This window comes from Letharia lupina, assembly GCF_014066315.1.
Source record: "Letharia lupina isolate WasteWater1 chromosome Unknown contig_12, whole genome shotgun sequence".
NCBI lineage: Eukaryota > Fungi > Ascomycota > Lecanoromycetes > Lecanorales > Parmeliaceae > Letharia > Letharia lupina.
Window position 1 is genome coordinate 312185 of NW_023502981.1, and position 20607 is coordinate 332791.

Here is a 20607-nt window from a genome sequence, read left to right on the forward strand (position 1 = left end):
AATGAAAACACATGGACCGTCGGTCTGCCTGTCCCCGTCTGTCTAGACCATGTCCATGAGGAACACATCACAGCCCGCAAAAACATACAAAGCGGGCTGGTCCTGCTCCTCTCCACTACCACTACTAGTACTTAATACTTTTTGAAACCCAGAGATACCATTTCCTACCTGCGGCTCATGTTTTGATTTCGGCGGCCATTGTGCTAGCGAGCGATGATTTTTTTTGCATCAAATGCTTTGCCATGCTATGTGACCTTCAGCATGCACGGAAAGCTACCCCGGGCACATGGACGGCCGCGACCCGCATTCTATGCGAGTCTGATTGTGGACAAGGAGTGGCTGATGAGGGCTAGAGTGGGGACGGTGATGTCGATACGTGTACGATAGTAGAGCTAGATTTCAGATCGAAATAGCAGGCAACGAGAGAGCACCCATTGAGCAAGCAAATATGCAAAGCATTCGTCATCTACGCGAAGAGGCTCCATCTCTACCTGCCTCTCCGTGCACATCCCGTGCTTCTGTCCCATTCCATACTTCTCACTCGCTTCTGGCGCCGCACCTCTGCATCCATTCCCCAAACCATAGGCAAACGTCCCCCCCGGTCAAAAAGAAAACCACGCATTCTTCGTCCCCCAGGGTGTCGAGGCCATCCATCCATCCATTCATTCATTCATTCATTCATTCATCGCATTCGAAGCCCACTTATGTATGTATGTATGTATGTATTGCATCTTCCCCAACTCACGCCGGAGCCACAAACTCGCTTGCCGATGTCCCTGTCTGGCGAGAACACCGACAGCTCCGGGTTTCTCGGCCGAGACGACAGCATGTGACAGCGTCTCCGTTTCTGGGGTTTCTCTTTTCCTACTTTATTTAGCGGGAGGCTTCGCTGCGGACACGGTTTGATTGAGGGAGGGAGGGATGGAGGGAGGGGACTTTCTGCTCCGGCGAGCGTTCCATCGGTGGGAGTCAAGATATTATTGTTGTTCTATATAGCATGTAGAAAGCGCTCGGTGATCGGATGTTTGAGTCTGCTCTGTGCAGGGAACGCAAGGCCATCTGCGCGGTGCAGGGAACGCTATGCAAGTTATGCGTGCCCGGCACACACTGATATCACATGGCCGTCAACTAATTATATGCTCTCCCGAACTCCATGGATGCCGACTCGATCCCTTCCAATTCCTATCATCGTCTCATTATCCGGCAATACCAATCCCCATCCACCCACCCCCAACAACAAGACCGATCACCCAGAACCCCAGTATCCTCAAGACCTCCACACCCATCGTATTTCCCGCAGCATCATTCTTCGCATCCTTCGTATTCACGACCCCAACCACCCCCGTCAGCGTCCCCAGTCCAATCGCCCCACTCTTGACCGGCGTCGCGCTCGCCGCCCCGCCCGCCGCTACAGTCGGTGAATCCGTCGGATCGACCTCTGCTCCTGCTGCGGCGGCGGGGGCAGCTGCTGCAGCTGGTGCCACGGCTGCCGGCTGAGCGGGCGCTGCAACATTACCGGCTCCACCTACGCCTACTGCAACCTGCCGGAGGTCGAGATGTTTGACATGGGGCGTGGGTGTTGGTGAGGGAGCGGGTTCTCGTGGTTCGACGAGGATGGCGTCTAGGGAGCGAGGTAACAGGCCGGCTTTTGGGATGTGGTTTGATGCGAGGATGAGGACGGAGGCGAGAAAGGGGAGGAAGAATATGGGGATGGCCGTGATGCGCATGATGGAGGTTGGTTGTGCGGTAGGTCCGCGTTGGCCAGAGGGAGGAAGCTTTGGTGGGTTGCGAGGCTTTTCCGTCGTGCAGCAGCGTTCAAACGCGCCTGGCACGCAATAATGCTTGATTGTGACGTCGAATGATCCTCCTACTCTTGCTCTTCCAGTCTAGACTCAGTCACCGTAGATCTATAGGTCCAAGAATCTTCGCAGAGACGCTCGTAACGGCCTCAACAGGTTGTTGGCAGGGACAAGACTGTCAGTCGAAAGGCGCAGGTGTCCTTGACGGTTGGGGTTTCTGCAATCAGCTGTGACTTTTGTGGACCACGAAACTTCAGCTTGAGAAAAGAAGGATAGCGGAGTGGAGAGGGTAGTCGTCCAAAGAGCCAAAAGTTCCTTAATTCAGTTATTCTGGTTGAATGGTTTGGATGCGCGCTTGATGTCGAAGCCTGAGAGCGAATGCAAGGTGACCTTGACGTACCGTCAAGGGATGAGGGTGAATGAGCTGTAAAGACAGTCTAATGATGGGCTGATTGATGAGATGGTGTTTCGGTTGAGAAGATTGAATTGTTGTCAGGGGTGCACTGAATAAATGATCTGCGGCGGCCAAATGTCATCCGAGTCAAAAAGCGGACGACCGAAAATAAAAATAGAAAAATCAACTTTCTTTACTTCTCAACAGCAATGTCTAATAATGTACCAGTCGCTTTACCCTTCGTTCGTACTGAACCAGTTCTGCAGAGTGAGCTCCTACGTCAATCAGATCCAGTCTAGAAGAGAATTGATTGCTATGGATGAACAGCACGAGCTGCAATGGGGTATCTCCTTCGTACTAAACAAGCCGCCCAGAACCAGCAGGCAGGGCAACAACACGCCACACGCCTAGTATACAGTCCATCTCACATTAACCTGAGTTCCATTCGCCGTCTTACCGCAATAGAATCCCCACCACACTTGACAGCATCAGCACCAATGCCAATACCCCCGTCCTCGAGATCTCCAACGCTATCCCTTCACTCTTCTTCTTCGACCCAAACACAGTCTGATTCCCCGTCTCGTTCGCCTGCATGCTGAAGAAAGACGTGTGCGCGCTAACATTTCCATTCGGCGCCTGTGTGACCTCGGGAACAGGGCATGTTGCATTCACCGCTGAAGGACTGATGCAGCGCGTTGACCAGTCCTGCTGCCGTGCAGCATCTGAGCTGTTGAAGTAGCCTTTCAAGTACTCAACCGTAAGGATCGCGTCCTCGGTAGGTGGCCCAGCGCTCCACTTCGGATCACCATTGCTCCAGTGAGACAGCGTGATGTGGCCCGGTGCTGTGGGAACAGCACTGGTCATGGTATCAAGCAGGACACCGTCGGCGTAAAAGTCGACGGCATTGGGAGACCAGTCGAAACGATACTCATGGAAGCCTTCTGAGGGAGTAAAATTCAATTGGTGTACCTGGAATGTGCCGGTGTTTGCGGCATTGAAGCCTGCTTCTTCAGATTCAGGCGACTGAAGGACGAGGTTGACGGGCTGGGACGTGGCATTGAATTCGGAGGACAGGAACTCCATATCGATTTCTTGTGTGTCATTCAAATACTATGATGAGAGATGTGAGCATAGACCACAGAAAGGGAGCAGAAAGGTAGGCTATACCCAGAAAAAAGCGCCACAAGTGCCAGGTGTTCCCGTCACCTTCATGCCAGCACGGAAGCTTCCATAGAGCATATCTATCCTCGCTGTCGCAAGCTCGGCCATTGGTATCAGTCCATCCTGAGGAACGCCGCCTCTGACAAAGAGCTGCAGACCCGCATCGCCACCATTGACTCCATCGCCTGCCCAGTCATATTGACTTTTGAGTGGATTGGCGACGACGTTGCTGATCGAGGCATTCTTGCCAAATGGCCCTCTCGCGAGTTCAGGGGTGACGGTGTAATTTTGTGGTTGCCAATCTGTGTCGTTGGTGATGTTTGCCAAGTGAAGAAAGTCTGTCTCGATGATGTCTGTGTAGAGAGCGGAATTGACAGTGTAACCACATTCGCAATCTGCCTGAACCAATTGGAAAGTGAGGAAGGTAATGTACAAGCTGAGAAGCGATAACGGGACGGGAAACATGATGACGGCGATATAAGAGCGAAGGTAATCGGGATTTCAGAGGATCATTATCATCAAAGCGAGAAGGTGCTCTTGTGTTTCAACTTCCAAGGGGGTTTTGGAAGTCGCGTCGGGTCGCGAATGATGGAGAAGGTCGGTCGGTAGAACTTGTCTCAATTGATGGGAAAGTGTTGAGGGGCATTGATGTTATTATTGTTGACGTTGTTGAAGCAAGAGATAAGTGTTTTGATATTTTTGTGGGGCTTATGCAGGTGCTCGCTCTCGAAACAAGATAGATTGTCTGACACGTACTTTTCCGCTCATCCTACCCAATAGCGAGGGAAACATGCCCAAGCTGGCCTCAAATCCTCTCTGCATCAAAAAGTCCTGCACCCGCCAAGATTCCTACGCTCAGACCTCGGATAACGCCCCATCCAAAGAATTACCTGGACAATTACGCTTGAAGTTCTTCGGAAATCGCACCTAGCCTGAGCCAAGTTTTCGGGGCTCGATACCCCTATCGAGCCTAAAAGAAGTACCTAAAGTCCCATCTATTGCGCTGTTGGAAGATATTTCTAGGCTCCCCTTCTACAGGGCCACTTTCCGAAAGTAGGGTTAGGGCTGCTACTAGCGCGGGTGCAGGACTTTTGGTGCAGACCTCCCGTACGCCAATCCTCACTGGAGTAGCTTGCTAACCCCTTGATTTTGTGTCCATGGCACTGCTATGTTGGGCGGACATTGCCATGTCGCCTGGCCTCTTTTCGGTCTCAATCAATCAGGTTGGCTGAGAGTTCGGAAGCTCCGTGATTCCATAGATCATTGTCCATTCATGGGCTTGTGATCAATTGTGCCCGTCATGTGGGACTTTCGTCCCTTGTGCTTGCTGGTTTGGATGAACAAATTAAGTCTTATTATGAAGGGCCATTGATGGTCCGAAGCGATTCTTTAAGTTATACACAGGACACGGTGGAACCCTTCTGTCCACTGTAGACTTCCCATAATGATGATCATCAACGCCAATGCTACCCCCACACTCATCGCGCCGTAGAAGTAGGCATGCCTTAATCTCAACCCCTTCAGTTCAGCCACCCACGTACTGACTGTTGTCAAACAACCACAGAAGCCATCAGACATTCCTTGCAGGACCTGGCAGCCTACCATACCTCCCACTGGCACACGCTGAAGATCGAGGAATATGGCTTCCATCATGGTGCCGAAAATGTTGACAGCGAACGTGCCGAGAGGAAAAGACTTGATCTTCCCGTTCAGATGCAAGGATGCGTAGAAGCGGAGGAGACATCCCAATGGCGCAAAAACCAAGGCAAACAGAGCCTGGCTGCGCCATGTTTCCTGCGCCCAAGACGCGTTGCCCACAGGCCCACCAGGTCGATCAGGGGGCCAGATGGCCATGAATATAGCGCCAAACCAGCAGCCCACGGCAAGCAGAACGACTGAACGGTCAATTACCTTACGCCCGAAGAAGTTTGGAATTGACGGGGTGAACGGTTCGAGACCGAGGGCAAGGTGCGCGCCCAATTGAAGTGCGCCTAGACTCAAGCCAATCGTGATGATCAGGATCGCAAGCAATGCCATAAAGCTATAGCCGGGATTACGGTGGACGTTCAAAGTCTCCGATATAGGGGCAGTTGAGGGGTGTGAGATGGGAACCTGCAAGGCGTTTGAAAGTGCGAAGAAGCAGTCACGCATGAAAGAAGAGAATGAGGTGAAGGATCCGCAGAAGCCGGTAGCTAGGCCGATGTAGAGGGGCATAGTCTTCTTGAGTGCAGCCTGCCTCTGGGCTGCGGAAGGGCTCCGGTCCAACGGTTTGCCTTTCTCTTCGTCATGGCCTTTAGCTTGCTTCGGTGAAGATGGAGGGCCCAATTCTACGCGAAAGAGCTTGCGGTCTTCGGAGAGGAAGCCCATGATCAAGCTACCACCGACATTAGCCCATAGTAGACCTATTTGAACGGGAGCTCCGGGGTAGAAAGTCAATGCCTGAAGACCAAGTCGAGAAAGTGTCCCCAGAATGGAGAAAAGAATGAGGTATGATATCGTATAGATCTCAGTCGCGAGTTTGGAGGCCCGTTGACGCCGTGGAGAGACGTCGTCCTTTTTTGCTTTCTCGTCTGTTGAAGGCGAGCGGTCTTCTAAGTATCCTTGTTCACGCTTATCCTGAGAACCCTCAATGGGCGATGGCGCGGCTATCTCGTTGAGATGATCATTTGATGATGAGCTCGCATTGCGGTCTTCTAGGTACCCCTGTTTGCGCTCTTCCTGGGGGCTCCCGATCGGAGACGGCGCTGTTATTTCGTCAAGGTTTTCATAGTCATTGGGAAGCGTGTAGTCTTCGTTTGACCCATCCTCGCAATCGTTCCGCGTACGACCAGATCTTCCTGGATGGGCCCAAGGTCGACGTTCTTGCTTTTGATCTAATGGCTTCGGCTGGGATCGCGATTGATCCTTGTCTGAATTCTCGCTACTGCGCAGGTTGTCCGTAGAACAATCAAGCCAAAGGCGCGCCCTGCGGTGTTCTGGTGTTTTCATTCTCGTTGATAGGCTCGACTTCTTCAGCGACCCTGTTTTCGTGTCCTAGTACCATACTGCCAGGTCCATAGCAATATTGATGGGGACAGGATACGGAGCTTGACCTGCGGAAGGTGCTGACCTCGGAGGCGCAAACCTAGGCCAGATACGCTACCTTATCTAATGCTCAAGGGTGCGCCCCATCGTCAATGACGCTGACAATTACGGGAGATCGCACACACACACACGGGAGATCGTCCCGTGTTGTCAATTTAGCCTGTTCAAAATCGTCGCAAATGCTTGGCATCAGAAAGTCCTGCGTACCCCTATAGATTCAAATTATGAACTTTATGAGTCACTGAGTATAAGTCGGATTTTGAAATTCTTTGCGGTGTTGAAGTCGTAAGAGTATCAAACAAAATTCTTGATATTAAGACTTCAACTACTTATTGAGTAGTATCTAGAAATTAAGGAAATTGAGAAGTTATTCGCAATCGAACTCGCTCGCGATTCTAAATATATTTATAATTCTATACTCGTTTCCACCCCCATTTGCACGTTACCCCCATTTGCACGCTCTAAAATCCGATAAATCCGACGCAACACCAAAATGCCTACCTTTCACCAAATTTGTATGGTAAACTAGCACAATAATGATGGTCTTTTATTTCTATCAAGGCTTAATATCGGAGAACCTAAATCACCGTTTTTTGGGCCTTATCGGCCTACCATGTCTTGAAAAAACCGTCACTACCTCTTCTTCTACCTCCTCTTCTACTACCTTCTTACCTCTTCCGCCTCTTCCACCTCTTCCACCTCTTCCACCGCTTCTACCTATTCCACCGCTTCTATCTCTTCCACCGCTTCTATCTCTTTTACCTTGCTGCGGTGAAGCCTCTGATAGAGCCTCCGGTGGAGCCCGCCACTGTGGCGGAGCAGCTCCTCGTCTATCTCGCTGTAGTTGCTGTGGTGGAGCGAGGTTTAGTGGCATTAGTGGGCCTGATGTGGGAGGTGCAATTGTGGGAGGTGCAGTAGCCTTTTTCTTGACAGGACTTCTACCTCTCTTCGTGTCTTCAAAAATAGCTGGTCCGAGGTGATATATGCTTCGAAATTGCTTCTTAGATTCCTTAGTAGCTATATTATCCAGTCGCTTCTGAACAAGCTTAAGAGTTATGCATTGGCCATTATGGTAGACTATGGTGGTAAGCCATTTAAATGAGTAATAGTGGTAGCCATGGTAGTGGTAGCTATCTATGTCGGATTTATCGGATTTAAGAGCGTGCAAATGGGGGTAACGTGCAAATGGGGGTGGAAACGAGTATATCTAATATTTTTCCAGTCTATCTTGACAGCGCTGGAGTCGCAGTGAGGAGTATTCAACTTCACATCTGGAAACTTTTATAAATCGAATCATAATAGTGAAACTAATAATTTCCATCTATGGGGTGCGTAACAATTCCTGATGCCAAGCATTTGCCACGTTTTTGAATACGCTAGAACGATATGAATAGCGATTATCTGCGCCAAGCCTGCATTGCCGATGCCCCCAAGACAAACCTCTTCCTTTTTCTTCCATTCCTCTGCCTGACAGCTTTCATTTCCAGCAATGGCCTCTTCATCACTTCCAGTCAACGTTCACATCTCGACTCACCCATGTTTGCGCGCCAAACTCTCTCAGTTACGATCCAAGGACGCCAACGCTCGGGAGACAAAGGCCCTAGTGCATGAGATTGCCCTCATCGTTGGCTGCGAAGCTCTCGCAAAATCGCTACAAACAACATCAAGTGGTACTGTGAGCTTTATTTGTACCGCCACTCCATCATTTCCTCCCTAGATCCAACCATGATAAGTTCGGGCATCCTAATATCGGTGACGAGCAGGCTGAAACTCCCCTTGGCTACACCTACTCGGTCGAGACCACCACTCCCCATGTCGCTCTTGTCCCGATTCTACGTTCTGGGTTAGGCATGCTCGAAGGTAGGCTTGCCCCAACCTCACCCAAGAGCTGGTCTCATCAACTTCCTCAGCAATTCAAACTCTGCTGCCAGAACCCGTTTCAGTCCATCATCTGGGCCTCTTCCGCGAACCTACCAGCCTTCAACCTGTTGAATACTACAACAACCTTCCCTACCATCGTCCCACGTCTGCCAACCCTGACCCATTTCCAGTTCCCTCCATAGCCATACTTCTGGACCCGGTGATAGCGACTGGTGGGACCTCAAGTGCGGCCATACAGACACTGCTGGAATGGGGAGTAAAAAAAGTGGTGGTGATTAGTGTGCTGGGCAGCGAGCAAGGGGTGAAGCGAGCGGCAGAAGAAAATGGAGGCGAGTCAGTGGAGATTTGGGTTGGAGGTGTGGACGGACAGATAAATGAACGAGGTATGATAAGGCCTGGTCTAGGGGATGTGGGCGACAGGCTGTTCTTGACCATTGGAAAATGAGATCCAGGCTGGGCTGGGATTTGGAAAGATAGACTGCATTGATTGGATAGACACCACCGTTGGCTTGAGTCCTGCGCAACGCATTGCGAATAATTTGCAGTAAAGGTGGAGGTACGGCAACATGTACACCAGCCGTGACGCCGAATTCCCACGACTCCATTTTCATAGATCGCGAACCAATCCAAGGCAGACTCCACGGATATTCCAAACTCCGAAGCGATTATCACAAAATCAAATGGAACTGTTCCAAAGCATCTCTTTCATGCCTTTCCTTTCATCTGTCTTCGGTCTCTGCTCCGCAGCCTCTTGGAATCTTCTCCATGCTCTTCAATAACCCGGCGCAGCGCTGTATGCGGCACTGACCCTATTCCCAGCCTTCTCTTCCATGACTCTTGTGTTTCTTGGGTTTGTCTTCTCAGCTAAAATATGTCTTCGCTGCATTTCCCCGGCCTCGGAGCGCTTGTTGTAGACTTTCCAGATGATTAGGTATACAACTGTGATGATAATGAACGCGGCTATGAAGCCAGCCATAACGCCTATCTCGTGCGCAGTCCCAGGGCCGGCGTGAAAAGGGCCCGAAGGTTCATTATCGGCCATTGTGAGGATTTGGCGACGGATGTGAGGACTGGAGTTGTTCAGTATGTGTAAACAGAGGCTGTCGCTGAAAAAAATGGTTCAACACAGAGCGTCACAACCGTGCAGAGAATAATTTCACTGAGTACAGAGAGCGAAACCATACCCTCTAGTTGTTCGTTGGAGTGATGGGTCTGCTGGTTGCGACTCTCTTGTCACGGTAGGCGCTCGGATTCGCAAAATTGATGCGATTATTGCGACGATCTGTGAGTTCCTAAAGGCGATCACAAGAAGTAGGGGTTCCAAAAATTGTCATCAGGTGAAGAGATGGAAGGTTGAAGGCGGAGTGTTGGTTGTCAAACCATCATCTCTTGGCGGAGGAGGCACAGTTCGCTTTCGCGTAGGGTTGCCCAATGGGCCATGCCTTCTGCTATCCAGCACTTCATAGTGTACCTACCTGGAGTACTCCACGTTAGAGTGACAAGCCGACAATCGCCTAGGCAGTATCAATCGAAATCTGCCCGCGGAAGACGCGAACAGTGCAGATTGAGGAAAAACGCAGTAGGTTCTCCATCTTTGGGCGTCCATTCAAAATACTTAGAAGAACTCCATTCAGTCCGCGCATGTGTTGAGTTGAATCCATAGAAAGTGGCCATAGTATCGGAAGAAATTATGATGCAGAGCAGTCATAGCAGACAAGCTCGAAGAGACAGTGCCGATTTCATCGTCAGGAAATCTGAATCGCCAGATTCGCCTTTGTCCTTTTGGAGGTGACTTTTCATCCGCAAGCGATCGTCGTATGTATTCAGACCAGATTCTCAGCTTGATCGAAACAGAATCCTATGCCTTGAGAGTGCAATCCTCGAACTTGAAAAAGATTGAAACGAAAGTTAGAATAGGTACCTTAGTACGGAGGGTGACACCAAAAGTCCTGCACATGCGCTAAATCTCTTGGCATGCTTGGCAAATATTCTGAATATTTTGAATATCCTTAATATTACTACTTTTTACTTAACAGCGACGTCAATGCTATATATACGAGGTGCATACATACGGAGTGCATACATACGGAGTGTATACGCGTTGTAGCGACGTTACAGCTATGCATGAAGAGTGTATTTGTCGAATTACTTCTCCTTCTTACCAGGTATAGATTCTTATCCCAAAGCTTCTGAAATTCGCTCAGAAGTGCAAACGAGAGCGACTTAACACAATAGTCATGGAAGACAAGGCCCTAACCTATGCATCAAAGTATCAGAAAGCAGTTTACATGTCAATGGATATTATTCGAATGCTCTGGTGCGGTAACTCTTCGGATCTTAATATAATCGAGCCTTGTTGGCCATGAATGAAGCGTTAAACTACCCGAAAAGGTGTATCAAGGACTCGTAAAGATGCCGAGGAACGGTGACTATATTGCTAAAATCACGAGCTTATATAGAAAAGGATTCAGGAGTGGATAGAGCGAATACCGAGATATATTGCGGAGGTTATTTATCTCAAGGGCGGTAACGAGTACAGAAAAGGTCGTGAGGGAGGTAATATACGGCCCTATAACTCTACGGAGCGAGCAAATGAGTATATACGTAGCTATATAAAGTATCATCACTAGAAAAATGAAGCTATCCAAGAAAAAGGTCAGATTTGTCAAAATGCCAAGCATGCCAAGAGATTTAGCGCATGTGCAGGACTTTTGATGTCACCCTCCGTAGTAGGTAGGTAGTATCTGGTCAGTGGTAGTGGTCCAGGAGAATGGAACTTTAGGGCTCTGCTAGCGTATCTACGAGGTTGGGGGGTTGGGGGGGGGGTTCTCGGGGGTGTCCCAGGGGGGTAAGATTACCCTTACCCAAAAGCTTGTTCTTGATTTCCATCTTATCTACTCTAACAACGGCTCCGACATCCCGGTCATCCCGCGCTCGAAAAATGGTAATGGTACTCTACCAGTTTTACGAGAAATAAGTAGCCCTATGGAATACGGCCTGGCTGTTTGATTGTTCACTTTACTTCTATATCCTCATCCTCTCTCTCTTCCATCTCGTGCATCTCGTGGCCGTATACGAATCATGCCAAGAATCCACCCATCTCCTTCCTCCACTTTCCGGGCTGTTTAGCTGCATGCCGAAGCAGTCTCCGAGCATGCCGGCGACCCTCTACCTTGATGGCTGCTGAACGATCATGGGTATATTCAGTCCAACCTTCCTCCTGGGACTCGTTCTCCTTTTGTACCTGGGTTCATTCGTCCTTTTCGCCATCTTACGCATAGCGACCGGTGTATCCATCCAAAGAATTGGATACTTCTCCCTGAGGCGCATCGCATATATACCTAGAGATGGTATACGGATAGAACTGCGAGGCTTAGGCTTGCATCTTCATCGGCCTACCTTTGCGCAGCCAACATGGATAAGTCTACGCTTGACAGAGCTGAAGGTGACGGTCGATGTCAAGCATCTCGGAACAGGAGCAAAGACAGAAGGCTCGCACCATGCACGAAGCAATGTACACTCCTCAGACACACCGGGGCGAAACGAATTCTCCTCCTCTACTTCCCCCAAACCCATCCTTCGAACTGTGACCCCAGCGTCTTCGCGAAGTCGAACATGGAAAAGATTGACACAATTAAAGGAGAGGATCAAGCGTTTGCACGAAAAAATACATTGGCTTAGCATGGTTGATCTCACGGCCCAGAATTCAAGTCTAGTATTTGCAGGCATTGGCTGCTTTGAAGTTGGGACGTTTAGCATGGTTGTCGATACCAGGCGCAAGACAGTGGACAGAGGTCGGCTCTTTCAGCACAAGAAGGTTCCTGCTGGCAACCAACGTCCGGCAGAGTGGATGTTCACGGTCAAAGGGATTCTCTTCACGCCCGAAGGAAGAGATTCTCTGGAAGTTGTTGATATCTGCACTCTCAATATCCACGGTTTGCTTTACAGAGATCGCGCGGGTCTGCGCGACACCTCGATATCATTGAAATTGGGCCGAGTTCATATACCATACGACGACCTATTGAGATGCAAGGCTCAAACGGAGCGGTATCGGAAAGAGGCTCATCTGCAACAAATGGAGACGCACAATGGCGACATCACCTTCACCGACGTAATAGAAGAGCTGGATAGGCCGGGAAGCCGGGAAGCAAATATAGTACAGACGGTCTCCGATTCGAAGGAATTTGTCAGCTCCATCTTGCGAGGCATTCAAGAGATTCAGATGGCGGTCAGCTTTGTGGGTATGACGAAAGAGTTCCATTCAATGCAGCCAAATGGATCCCCTCTATATCTCAATGTAGCCATGAACGAATTTGGCATCGACATGCATCGCCTTGACCCTAAGAGCCCTGCGCATCGAATGTATTTTTCATCAAAGGATATTGCACATCAAGCATTGCTCGCTGCAATCTCCATCGCAGTGAGCCTCGACGACGGCAATGAGAAACCGGAAAGAATCCTGTACGTACCAATGGCTACAACGACGGTCAAGACAACTCTGCCTTCGAAGACTGTGGCTTTCTCCGAAGACAATAACGCAGCCGAGCGCAACGCAAATATCCTCTTTGCCAATGTTGTAGTAACTTCGCCTTCGATTGATCTTGATCCGAAACACATGCCCTTGGTCCTTGCGCTCATTCACAGCCTTAGGGAGGAACCCTCCGAATCGCCAGCTACTCATGGCCGATCACAACGACTCCTATCACGACTCTTGCCGAAGGCTAACATCAAATTCTCTGTTCACGAACCCGTGATGAGAGTGGCGCTACCGCCAGCTGATCCCAAGCTTAAAGGGTCTGATGAATACGACCTGATCATCCTGTCTGTCTCCTCGATATCGCTGGATGTCGAGTCATCGCATTTCACGGCGGGCGAGTTGCACTACGCGCTTACGTCAAATCTGCGTATCGCCTCGAACCAACTGTACTACCACACAGCATCTGGCGAACGCCATGAATTACTGGGTATTGACGCTCTCGAGCTCAAAATCCAACTAAACGCTTCGCCAGAAATTTCCGTTGTTGCGACAGGCAATATTCAGACCTTTTCCGTCCATATGGTGCGATCTGAAATCAGTGCTGGCGTACGCCAAATATTTCAACAGCTAAGCACAGACCGCGACGCTCAAACAAGATCGACCAATACTCCTTCAATGGGTCCCGAATTCCTAAGGTCCTTGCCATTTTGGCTTGTCCAATTTTCTCTCCAGGGCTCCAATTTCGGCGTCGAGGTGGCTGGTGTCGATGCTGAGGTCTCGACGGATACGCGTGGTGTCGCTCTTCAGCTTGAGTCTTGGACTGCCGAATATAAGATCCAGAGGTCTTCACCTGATGAAAGACCACCATCTAGGCGTCACGGAAGCATTAAGCCCACGATCACGGACGATCCTGTAATCAAAGTAACGCCTCCGCCAAGTACGAGTGGGGTTTTGCCGAGTAGCACGGATGGCAGACGGTTGGCAGTACATGTTCGAGGTTTCGAGGGGTTTGTGGTTGAGGACATTGACGTCGTCGAGACGGAGTCTTTCATCTCTCTCCCTCGGTTCGAAGTTGCATTCACTACATTAAGCGATGCCCAAGGACCTATATTTCACATCAATTCCCACACCAAGGCACTGTACCTGCAATATTCGTTGTATCGCTATTATGCAATTGGCGTGGCGACTGGAGTACTTCGAAAAGCATTCGCTAGCGACAAGGAAGCCAGTCATACACCGCCCGATCTTACTTCCCCACAGGCGACGTCTGGAAGCTCTATACCTCCACACAGCCCCAGTCGGAAGGCCGTTCAAGGACTCGTCACGGTCGACGTTAGAGCTGGACTGCTTCAGGTCAAAGCGACTATGCCATCAGATCCTCCAATGATGCTCCAAATATACCGTATGGAAGCTGGGCGACATAGATGGGCAATGCCTTTCATGAAAGCAGAGATGGTGCGTCTTTATGTCGAAGCCCCTCGGATCATTTCGGCCTGGGCAAGGATTACTAGCATCAGAAATCTGCGAGTCGATCTTCGAGAGAACCGCAGAAAGCGGGGAGGAGCAGTCATTCAGGAAAAATCCATCGATGTAGCTATGGACTTCATAAGGCTTGCGGTCCCACATCAGCTTGTCCCACACAAAATCTTCGATAATTTTGCAAACGCTTTGAAAGCGAGTGAACAATTACACCATCGCTTCAAGACAGGAAGTGACGAGTATGTTCTCAAGAAAAGACCAGAACAACCAAAACAGGTGCCGAGAATATCCATTCGAAGCAAAGCATTACTTTTTGATGTTGAAGATGGAGCGTTTGACTGGAAGCTCGGGACGATCTATCGCACTGGTTTGATAGAGCAAAAGCAGCGCCTTGCCCGCGAAGAGGCCTTTCTCGCCAAAGTCAACAATTTGGAAAACCATCATCACAATCGAGCCTCGTCACGTTACCGTCCACAGCGTCATCCGTCGCAAGAGCGCGGCAGGGGCAAGCATTCTCCCCCGCAAGAAGCTCGACGGCGGAGCCGAAGCGTGAAGTCACGTTCTCGCCATCGTTCGGCCTCTCCTCCATCTACTCAATCACGTCGAATGCGATATGATCGCGATGGAAGATGTACACTTACGAAGGACGCCAAAATTTCAGCCAAGGAAGCGGAGTACAAACTCCAGAAACACAACTCTGAAAGTTGGAAAAACCGTATTGATGTTGCGTATCATATCCAGAACGCTGGAATGCGAAGGATCCGAGGTATATTCTTCGGCAACCACGACATCCCTGAAAACGACGAGGAGGCTGAAAGCATACTTGCCATGCCAGAACGGCCAGGTCTGATGTCCACACTGATCAGTGATCTGCATATCGTTGTTGACAAGCCTTCGTTTCCAATCAAGGATTATCCGCAATTCCTTCACAGAGTCGGCAAAGGGATGCCCTACGATATGGAGTACTGCTTGCTAATTCCGCTCAATGTCCAGATCGATATGGGTGAAGCTCGTGTCACTCTACGGGATTATCCTCTACCATTACTTCATGTACCTGCTATTAGGCCAGGACAATCACCACGATTGCCCAGTTGGTCGTTGAAGACGGATTTTGTTATTGCCGAGGAATACCGGGGTGCTGTGTCTACAAAGCAAGTCAAAGTCGAAGTCATTCCACCCAGAAAATTTTCAGGGTCGGAATCCGGCAGCGGGTTTGCAATTAATGTTCGCAGAACAGTTTCTCCTGTCAAAACGTACTCGGATGTGGCTATTGCAATCAACACGAGCGCCCCCACGAGCATTACCTGGGGAGCATCATACCAGCCGGCTATACAGGATATGATGATGGTAATAGAGGGTTTCACCAAACCACAAGTAGATCCCTCCGACCGGACAGGCTTTTGGGATAAGATCCGTCTCAGCGCGCATTCCCGGGTCAATGTTGCCTGGAAGGGTGACGGGGATGTTCGCCTACAATTGAAAGGTACTCGGGATCCGTACCGGGTCACTGGTAACGGTGCAGGTTTCGTCATGTGCTGGCGCAACAATGTACGCTGGTCCATTCATAAGGACGATGATCCTAAAAGGTTCATGACTGTCGACAGCGATGACTATGTTTTGGCAATCCCGGATTATAGTCATCAAGCTCGAGAAACAAGTTATACATTCGGTAGAGAAGGGCCAAAAACATCAAGCACGTCGAGCACAAGCAGTACAAGGAACACTACAATGTTCAAAAAGGTTGTTATGAAGCTCTCGGGCAACGTACGCTGGCTTGCGGGTCTGGTTTTCGAAAGAGACCTGGCTCAAGGAGGTCGATCCTTCGACTTCACACCGCATTACAACGTTACGTTGAGGACCCCTCAACATGCAAAAGCTCTGCCGGGACAGGTACGCAAATTCTGGGCGAGATCGCCGATTGCGCTAACGGTACTACAGGTCTACGATGCTTTTAAAGGCTTTCGAAGTAATCACATCCATCTATCTATTGCAGTGGTTGCTCCCCTCAATCGCGACTGGACGACCAAGAACATCAAACCATCCATGAGCTACAACGCAGTACATATGAGCCCTCGCTTTTTCACACACTTCTTTGATTGGTGGTCGATGTTCTCTGGAGTCATGGCTTTGCCCATTCGGCAAGGTAAGCTCTTTCCAGGAATCGAGAAAACGAGCAAGAAGTTCGGACGCCACCTTGCGACGATCAAGTACAACCTTCTGCTTTCACCACTCTTCATCGCTCATATCTACAAACACAAGGATGTCGAAGATTATTCCGAGGCACTTGTTTCCGCCACCGGTCTAAAGCTTAGACTCGACAGCTTTATGTTGGATCTACACCAAAGGCGAGAGGAGTGGGCAGCTCAGGGCAGAGGTAAAGCTAAGCAGATGAAAGCAACCGGCATGAGAATCAACCAAGCTCAGCTGGACTTTATCTCCGCTGACATTCGGGCTGTATCTGCCAGCATTGCCGGCACGACCACGGACGACTTGAAACGAGCCACACCGGAAGACCTAGCAGCTTACCAGCAGTCAACAGCTTCAGCTGACATATCTCGCTTTACCATTCCGGACAATGACTTTTTCTGGATTGACATGGATGACTTCGTCGAAATCGATTGGATCTTGCCGGCCGAGACGAATCCAGAGACAAAGATCTTGCCTTTAGCTTTTGCGCCACGCTTTACTTATTTCCGACAGACTGATACTCAGACTTCCAAGTCTGCAGATGGCGACAGCGCAAGTCCCTTCGGTGACGAACCCACCCATTTTTGTGTCATGTCTCAGGATAACGACCCTCGCAAAGTACAGTGTCAGCTGATTGAAGAGCGCCTTGTACAACTCGATGAACAATTGGAAATGCATGAGAGAACGTTAGGCGAGCAAGAGCTTCGTGTTGTCCGGGATTCATATCGAGATTCGAGTCTAAAAGAGCGCTACGAAATGCTCAGCGACCAGGGTAGGAAACTCAAAGGCAAAAAGGATTCCCTACAGAAAACGCTCGCACGGCTGAACCGTGCCATCGATGAAGGCAGGCCCTGGATCTCAGCAGCTGGTGACACTGCTGGCCTAGACCTAGCAGGTGAGGGGTCAGAAGATGAAGCGGATACTGAAGCCGAGGGAATTGAAGCCACACCTCATTCAGGACCTACCAGTGACTTCAATAACCGCTTCATCATACACAATGCGCAGCTGAAATGGAACAACTCGCTTCGGAACATCATTCTCCGCTACGTACACCAAGTCAGTCAACGGCGAGGGTTCATTTACTACATGTCACAGAAAGCCGTCAAGTTCATCTTAGACATTGTCAGAGAGCAGCATAAGAATAAGAGAAAACATACACAACAAAACGATTCTGACTCGACAGATTCAGAAGCCTTTGCAGCCGTCTCGACGGAAGAAGAAAAGAGTGCTGGCTCCAGCGTCGAAGACCTCATCCAAGATCTGCTCAGCGATAGCAATAAAACCGTCGACGCTGATGATCCTAAGCAAACAGCAGAGCCGCAAAATTCAAACACGGATAACCTCGGGAAGGATATTTCAGAAGAATACATACCGCAAAACACTTATCATGTTCGCTTGATCGCACCACAATTCCAATTGCAGAGCGAGAAGAACTCCAAATCCGTGCTATTAGTCACAGCCAAAAGCATGCAATTAAAAGTGGTCCAAATCATGGACAAGGATCGCATAGCGGATGATGTCAGTGGGCTCGTGCAGCGCAGATTTTCTGTGGATATGGATAGTGTACAGTTCTTTGTCACGACCCAAAAGGTCTTGTCCCAGTTTCTTCATATATACTCTGGCAATCGCTACGGTACCCCCAAAGGCTCTGCGTGGCCACCCTGGGTAGCGTTCGAGACCAATTTCGATTTCGAATACGACCCCTTCGGATGGTCGCGAGTAGTGCAGAGAACCTCTGCGAGTCTTCGCTACGACAAGTACAATACCCTTCGACTGAAGTACAACGACGAGGTTAGCAGTGGGAAAATGGGACAGAAAAACAAGCCAGAGAACATGGAAAGCCGCATCGACCACTTGTGGGTTGACTTCCCACACATTCGGGCAATCTGCGACTCTGTCGAATATTTCACAATGTATGTGATAGTGTTTGATCTATTGCTATACAACGAGCCGTTGGAAAAGGTCCGCAGTGAAAAGCTTGAAAGGATCATGTTGGCCTCTGACTTTAGTGATCTCAGCGGTGCGCCCAAAATGGTGTCTAGTCTTCAAGCTCGAATACGCCAATTGGAGGAGATCAAAACACAATTTCAGATTAACGCGAAGTACCTTGACAAACAAGGTTGGGAAGACCGTATGGCTATCGAGCACGATTTAGCGAGCTGCGAGGACGAGCTCTTCTTCATGATGAAGGCCATTACCACATCGCAACGCAAATTTGACGATCGTACTCAGGCCTCACAGACAACTGGGCTGCTGCGTTGGTACCTTTCCGCTTCAGAAATTGTCTGGCATTTGATGAGAGAAAAGGACGTCCCTTTAATGGAGATTCAACTAAACAAAGCGGCCTACGACAGGACGGACAATAGCGATGGTTCCAACCACAATTCGATGCAGATCGAGCGTATACATGGACTCAATCTCTTGCCCGGTGCTCTATACCCTGAGATGCTGGGTCCATATTTGGAAAGTGGTAGGAAATTTGTCCATGGTCAAGATCCCAAGATGCTCAAGGTCAATTGGCACAGCCTTGAGCCCATTGCTGGCATACCGGTCTTAGATCAATTCGAGGTAGACCTTTTCCCACTGAAAGTTCAGCTTGAGAGAGAAGTGGGTCAGAAACTTTTTGAATATATCTTTCCGGGATTGGATAAGAATGGTAGTGACAAATCGCCGTTTATTGTCAAGCATACGCTCCATGCAGGGGATGCGGAAGAGGACTCCGATGCTGAGACCTTGTCCAGCATCCCAGACACGCCGAGACTCGAAGTCAATGGCTCCAATGACGACCAACCATCGACCAGAGCAGCATCCCTAGACATGAGACTCAGAGCTACCAGGGCGTTTCCACAGAAAGAGAGTCATTCCAGTTCCTCTAGTAAGACCAACGGGGAAACCCACCATTTCAAATTATTCCACCACTCGAACCACTCCAGTCGTTCGCAGAATGCATCAAGGCCATCTCTAGTGCGTAAGAGTTCCAAGAAACCGTCACAAGAGTCTTTAGCAGTAATGCGCCAATCTAAGGATGGGTCTTCGACAAATTTATCCGCGATGAACGGCAACCCAGAGAAGCATAAAAGATTCACCCTCAATCGTTCGACGAGCCAAGCTACTACAACAGACAAAACTAAACCTTCTGATGATCTCTCTCAAATGCTGTCACGAGCTTCAAACTACATGACTCTCGCGTACGTGAAGATCCCTAGCGTTGTTCTTTGCCTCAGTTACAAGGGCAAAGGCGAACGAAACATTGAAGACGTCCACAACTTCGTCTTCCGCATGCCAGTCCTTGAGTATCGAAATAAGACCTGGTCAAACCTTGACCTCGCTTTACGACTCAAGAAAGATGTTATCAGGGCACTCATCTCGCACACAGGCGCCATCATCGGCAACAAGCTCTCTCATCATCGGCCAGGCAAAAGCCAACAGGGCCGCCTCCGCGAGCTTGCAAACTCCTCATCTATGCTACCAAATAGCAACACTCTCAAGAACAGCCTCTCGAGCGAGACAAGCAGTATAAGGGATCAAAGCCCCCAAGACGACACTGATGACTCCTCCCGGGCAACCTTGACATCCAATCCGAGCAATCAGTTGGCGAGAAAAGACTCGTTTACGCAGAGCTTACGGCATTCCGCTCTCCACAATGGACTGCATGGTGAACCGCCCTCGATACCAGAGTCCGAGGCTGAGGGTGAAGATAATGTACGTCGCCGTCATTCTCTGAATTGCCTTCTCCACTAAAAGCTGACTGACCTCTAACTAGGCACTGAACAAAATGCGGCACACCCTGATCCGGCGGTTCACCACAGACACTCACAAACTTCGACGTAAGGATGCGGATGGTGAGGACCCAGATGAAAGGTCAGTACCCGTTGATGAACCATTAGCAGCAGTGGATCCTCTCACTGACGACTTGCAGCACACGCAAGAAAAGCGTGCAACTCCTGGGCAAGAGAATCTTGGGATCCTTGAACCAATGAGACCGTCCAAGGGCCCTCGTTTACCCCGAATAAGTTGGACGATTCTTGGGGTGTCTGTACCACCAACAAACCCCTGGACAGCGGTTCTCAACTTTCCATCTCATCTCGGCAGCCTTTCCCAACCGTCTCCATCCTTTCATCTCATCTCGACGATCTCTCTCTCTA

The 20607-nt window shown here is 49.7% G+C and overlaps 5 protein-coding genes across 5 annotated transcripts; 2 read left to right on the forward strand and 3 right to left on the reverse strand.

Moving 5' to 3' along the window:
• Nucleotides 1–1196: 1196 nt before the first annotated feature.
• On the reverse strand, nt 1197–3819 carry HO133_001175 (uncharacterized protein; the record flags this gene model as incomplete). Its single annotated transcript, XM_037292105.1, has 4 exons — nt 1197–1886; nt 2444–2453; nt 2651–3303; nt 3361–3819. 4 exons carry the CDS (start codon nt 3817–3819, stop codon nt 1197–1199), a joined length of 1812 nt encoding a protein of 603 aa, XP_037151524.1.
• A 924-nt stretch (nt 3820–4743) lies between these two features.
• HO133_001176 (uncharacterized protein) lies at nt 4744–6342 on the reverse strand (the record flags this gene model as incomplete). The annotated part of the gene is made up of 2 exons (XM_037292106.1): nt 4744–5249; nt 5271–6342. The coding sequence occupies 2 exons, from the start codon at nt 6340–6342 to the stop codon at nt 4744–4746; spliced, it is 1578 nt and encodes a 525-aa protein (XP_037151525.1).
• A 1585-nt stretch (nt 6343–7927) lies between these two features.
• HO133_001177 (uncharacterized protein) lies at nt 7928–8764 on the forward strand (the record flags this gene model as incomplete). The annotated part of the gene is made up of 3 exons (XM_037292107.1): nt 7928–8113; nt 8202–8298; nt 8349–8764. The coding sequence occupies 3 exons, from the start codon at nt 7928–7930 to the stop codon at nt 8762–8764; spliced, it is 699 nt and encodes a 232-aa protein (XP_037151526.1).
• A 274-nt stretch (nt 8765–9038) lies between these two features.
• Nucleotides 9039–9361, reverse strand: HO133_001178 (uncharacterized protein; the record flags this gene model as incomplete). Its single annotated transcript, XM_037292108.1, is given in 2 exon segments — nt 9039–9110; nt 9128–9361. The coding sequence occupies 2 exon segments, from the start codon at nt 9359–9361 to the stop codon at nt 9039–9041; spliced, it is 306 nt and encodes a 101-aa protein (XP_037151527.1).
• A 2640-nt stretch (nt 9362–12001) lies between these two features.
• Nucleotides 12002–20442, forward strand: HO133_001179 (uncharacterized protein; the record flags this gene model as incomplete). The annotated part of the gene is made up of 4 exons (XM_037292109.1): nt 12002–16165; nt 16214–20164; nt 20226–20323; nt 20382–20442. The coding sequence occupies 4 exons, from the start codon at nt 12002–12004 to the stop codon at nt 20440–20442; spliced, it is 8274 nt and encodes a 2757-aa protein (XP_037151528.1).
• Nucleotides 20443–20607: the final 165 nt, after the last annotated feature.